Source organism: Condylura cristata, unplaced genomic scaffold, assembly GCF_000260355.1.
Source record: "Condylura cristata isolate star-nosed mole 26May11 unplaced genomic scaffold, ConCri1.0 scaffold00034, whole genome shotgun sequence".
In the NCBI taxonomy this organism is placed as follows: Eukaryota; Metazoa; Chordata; class Mammalia; order Eulipotyphla; family Talpidae; genus Condylura; species Condylura cristata.
Genome location: NW_004567135.1, coordinates 2366186 through 2370113, shown reverse-complemented (window position 1 = coordinate 2370113; position 3928 = coordinate 2366186). Strand labels below are relative to the sequence as shown.

Sequence of the window (3928 nt, the reverse complement as noted above, 5' to 3'; positions counted from 1 at the left end):
GCGGGTCGGACAGGAACGGCGGCTTCTTTGACCCATCAACCCAGCGTTACCCAGTAGTTCGCGTCATCTTTGATTGGTAACACTGTGGGGTACCTTATGGCGAGTGCCAGTGTTGCTTCTGGGTTGTTCGCTGAAGCCAGGCCTCTGCTCAGTGTTACATTCACGCTTCCTCTGAAACGTGGAACTGGTCAGAAAGTGGGGTGTAAGAATTCCTTTGTGTAGGCTGGTCGAGTTTATGCCTCATCAGTGAATGATTCTAGAATTCTCTTCCAGATCAGCCCCTTGTTTCAAAAACTGGAAAATGACCAGATTGAAAATTTGAGGCAGCGCTTCAGCGGGGGCCAGGTGAGAAGGCTGGACTGGTCTCAGCCAGCAACGGCCAGTGTCCTCTCCTAAGTGTCCCTAGGCACCCCCTCCTCCTCACTCGCCCATCTGTTGGTCCTGCTGCTTCCTTGCTTACAGTCTCTCTTTCCTGTCTTAGCTAGAAGAGCCCTTGAAGTTACAGGTAACGACTTTCCGAGGTGTCATATCAGACTGGAGCTAGGAGCGGCCTTGTGGTGGCCGGTGTAAACTGTCGTTATCCTGCAGGCAAAAGCAGCCCCCAAGCCAGCTGCGGAGACCGTGCCAGCAGCTGGACCACAGCAGATACAGGTCCTGATGGAGGAGGTGACAAAACAGGTACAGGCCTTCAGCCCTGCTGGAGACTAGAGCAGCTGACCCCGGGCAGGGCCTCTGGCCTCACCGTTGCCCCCCCACCCCTCGTCTAGGGCAACGTCGTCCGGGAGCTGAAGGCCCAGAAGGCAGACAAGAACCAGGTTGCTGCGGAGGTGGCTAAACTCTTGGATCTGAAAAGGCAGTTGGCGCTAGCTGAGGGGAAACCCCTGGAAACCGCTAAAGGCAAGAAGAAAAAGTGAGAACTTGACTCATAGAAAAATGACTTTAATGATATGGATGTAATAAACGCAGGCGCTCTCCAGGCACGCAGGGACGTCCCTTTGTTCCCTGCTGCGCACAGGGCCGAGGGGCATGTGGTTGGCACTGTGAGGGGTAGCCACTCTGCAAAAGGTAGGTAGTGGGCAAGTCCTGAATGTTCACGTGTGGTGCAGACTGACCATTCGGTCGATCAGAGCCCTGCGCGTGGCCTCCACCTCCCTGGTCAGGCGCTCGATCTCCTGCTTGAGCCGCTCGTTCTCCTCAGCCAGATGTGCCACTTTCCTTTCGTTCTCCTGCTCTTTCTCCTTCATGCGTTGCTTTCCAGCTCGGGCTGGGGACTGGCCATTCTGTTTTCGTTTCTTGGCTCTTCCCCGGTCTTCCTCTTCTTCTTCCTGAGCCAGGGAGCTCTGGCTGGAATCTGGAGAGCGAGGGCTCTGGGAGGTGCTTGTAGGGACCTCTGCTCCTCCCGACTCCTCAGTCAGCCAAGCCAGAGATGCAGGGTCGAGCGTGGTGAACGTTTTCGACTCTCCCTTCAAGGAAATGGATAAGGCAGACTGGAGATTAGCTGAAGAGGAGGGACCGTATGGACTCCCCAAGCATTAGAGCTGCTTTCTCACCTCGTTCCCGGGGGTGGAGATACAGGTGCCCCCATTTTCATCTGAGGACAGCACCTCCTGCAGGTCCTCGTACCAGGCTTCCAGCTCCCAGCTGGCCAGTGTCCCGAAGGAGAAAGGCAGCGACTCAGCTGCCATTTTTGTGCAGCTGGATCAGGCTCTAGGAAGGGGCACACTCAGGGTGAGGATGTTGGCACAGACGGCATCAAACAGCCGCACACTGGCCTGCAACCTGCGTCTCTAGAGACACTGTTCTGGAAACACAGTCCTTCGTTTATTCACATACTGCTCGTGGCTGGTTCATGCTGGCACGTGGACAGGTGGCCTGGAACACTAGTGCTGGCGCTCACCCTTTGGCTTCTCGGCCCTGCTCCACAGTGGCAGTGCCTTGAAGAGCCAAGTTCCTGCATATGCATTCTTAGGGGACCCTAGGGAAAGTCCCCAGCTCTCTGGGGACCCTGTTGTAAGTTTCCAGGGCCAATTACCAGACCATTCATGCTCCTTTCTCCTCCTGTGTGGGGAGCGCCAGCAAACAGTCCTTGGGTTCAGTCTAACCTTGACGAGGACTGAGGTGTGGTAAACGGCCAGTTATCTTTGTTGGGTTAACTGCTTGCTCAGGGCCAGCTTTCAGTTAGGACACGCTCTAAGAATAGTGCTTTGGTCACCTTGCTGGGGAGGGCCAGGAGATGGGTGTAGCTTAACTGCACAGCTTTGCTTGATTCAAACTAAATTCATGACTTAGGGTGCCATAAAGGGAACATCACATAAACAGCATCTCTTAGCAGTTGGTTTTAAGAAAGGATTAAGCTTACCTGCTTTCAGGTGTGGTGATGTATGAAGACACACTTCCTTCTGGAACACTGGTGGGCAAAGATAAACGTTAGTCATCTGTGGAAGGGGGAGAAGCAGGTTCCTCATCTCCAGCCTCCCACTGGTCCCTCCTCCCTGTCTTGTAGAGGGCTCACGGTCCCCGTGGCCATTTCCAAGGAGGGGAGAGCCTGGTGCCCTTTATTTTTAGTTGCTGACGTTCGTAGTCTTGGTTACATAACAGCAAAGCCCTGGCCAATTCTGCTTTTTCTAAATTTAAGGCAGGCCCTAAACTTGCCAGGGCGAGGGCTGACCACCAGGAGGGCACACGTCGCACAGTGACTGTCCTCCTCCATGTGCACACTGCCTGCTTCCAATGTGCGTTTCCAGTCTGGGCCTCTCCTGGGACCTCTGGCTCGGCCTGTGTGTCACCGTTTGAATGTCTGAGAGGCCTTGCAGGCCTGATAGGTCCACAAGTGACCCGCTGGCCGGCCCCGTCTCAGTGATGTGACAGCTGTCGCTGTGTAAACCAAACACCACGGCGCCATCCTGAATTCCTCTCAGACTCCATGTCCCGCCCCAGTCTGCCAGAACTCCTTAAGTCATCCTCAAGCCACAGTCCAAACTCCGCTCACCAACTCGTCTGCTCCCAGTTTGGATTTACTGCCTTTGTTAGATTATGCCGCCGCCTGACTGGTCTCCCAGGTTGCGCTCTGGCTGAGTCTGCGCGACACGCGGCCACATGCTGCTCTCAGGCCTAGCTATGCGTGTCCCTCTGTCCAGAGAGCTCTGCTGACCTGCAGCTTCACACGGCAGAGGCTGCAGAAGTGCTCAGTGGCCTAGGAGGCTGTGGACAATGAGCTCCTCCCCACCTAGCTGCAGCCCCCGCACTCGTCATGCCCCTTCAGTGCGGCCCCCAGTTCTCAAAAGCGACGCGGCAGGCCGGCGCCACGGGCCTTCTGGACTCCCGCCCCTGCTGGACTGCGCCTCTGCCCTGTAACTTCATGGCTTCCTGCCCCTGCGTTTTTAGATCTTTCGCTGAATGTCACCTCCCTGCTGCCAGCGGAGCGCTTAGCTCTCCGACGCCTGCCTCGCTGAACTAAGCTCCAAGCAGGGGTGCTCGCCCTCTCCCTCCGGGTGTCCCAGGGGTCACAGCAGGTGCCTGCTGGAGTATTTGTTAGGAATGAATGGCCAAACCCTCCCCAGCGGTCTCCCGGTGGAGGCGGCTGAGGCCAGAAGCAGAGCCCAGCTGCCTGCCCCTGGGGACGGAGACGCAACACACGCCTGAGTGTTTCTGAGGCTGGCCTCCCTGGAGAGCCGCCCTGCCTCCCAGAGTGTGGGCCGCGGCTTTCATCAGCAGAGCTGCCCGGGCCAAAGGGCTGCAGGGGGCTGGCCTGACGCAATGGTTACACAGCGGAGCTGGAGCAGGACCTGAGGAGGGGGGAGGACGACACGCGGGGCCCCCGAAGACGCCCCACGGTGAGATGGAGGCTCTGGCGCTGGAGGGGCGGGACAGCCGTGACCGTGCCCCCTGTGTCGGCATCCTCCCGCCCCAAGACGCGTCGGCCTCCTTC

At 57.4% G+C, this 3928-nt stretch overlaps 2 protein-coding genes across 3 annotated transcripts in view; one reads left to right on the top strand and one right to left on the bottom strand.

The window, feature by feature from the left end:
- The window catches only part of MARS (methionyl-tRNA synthetase), a 12322-nt gene extending 11342 nt beyond the window's left edge, over positions 1-980 (top strand). Inside the window, exons 19-22 of one of the 2 annotated variants that reach the window (XM_012732392.1) lie at positions 274-345; positions 482-505; positions 589-678; positions 768-980. In XM_012732392.1, the coding sequence (XP_012587846.1) occupies positions 274-345; positions 482-505; positions 589-678; positions 768-914 (333 nt within the window). In that variant the 3' untranslated portion in view covers positions 915-980. The remainder of the gene's footprint in view (positions 1-273; positions 346-481; positions 506-588; positions 679-767) is intronic. The other variant, XM_004692613.2, reaches the window with a different exon arrangement.
- On the bottom strand, positions 924-3892 carry DDIT3 (DNA-damage-inducible transcript 3). The gene is made up of 3 exons (XM_004692418.2): positions 2360-3892; positions 1551-1707; positions 924-1463 (listed from the first exon to the last, which is right to left on the bottom strand). Exons 2-3 carry the CDS (start codon positions 1683-1685, stop codon positions 1092-1094), a joined length of 507 nt encoding a protein of 168 aa, XP_004692475.1. The 5' UTR covers positions 1686-1707; positions 2360-3892; the 3' UTR covers positions 924-1091.
- Between the last annotated feature and the right edge of the window lie 36 nt (positions 3893-3928).

What these genes read in the sequence shown, in the direction of transcription:
- DDIT3 (XM_004692418.2), bottom strand. Translation starts at nt 1,685, where the DNA reads ATGGCAGCTGAGTCGCTGCCTTTCTCCTTCGGGACACTGGCCAGCTGG. An exon ending in TCTCCACCCCCGGGAACGAG is followed by an intron (nt 1,464 to 1,550) that starts GTGAGAAAGCAG and finishes ATTTCCTTGAAG; the next exon opens with GGAGAGTCGAAAACGTTCAC.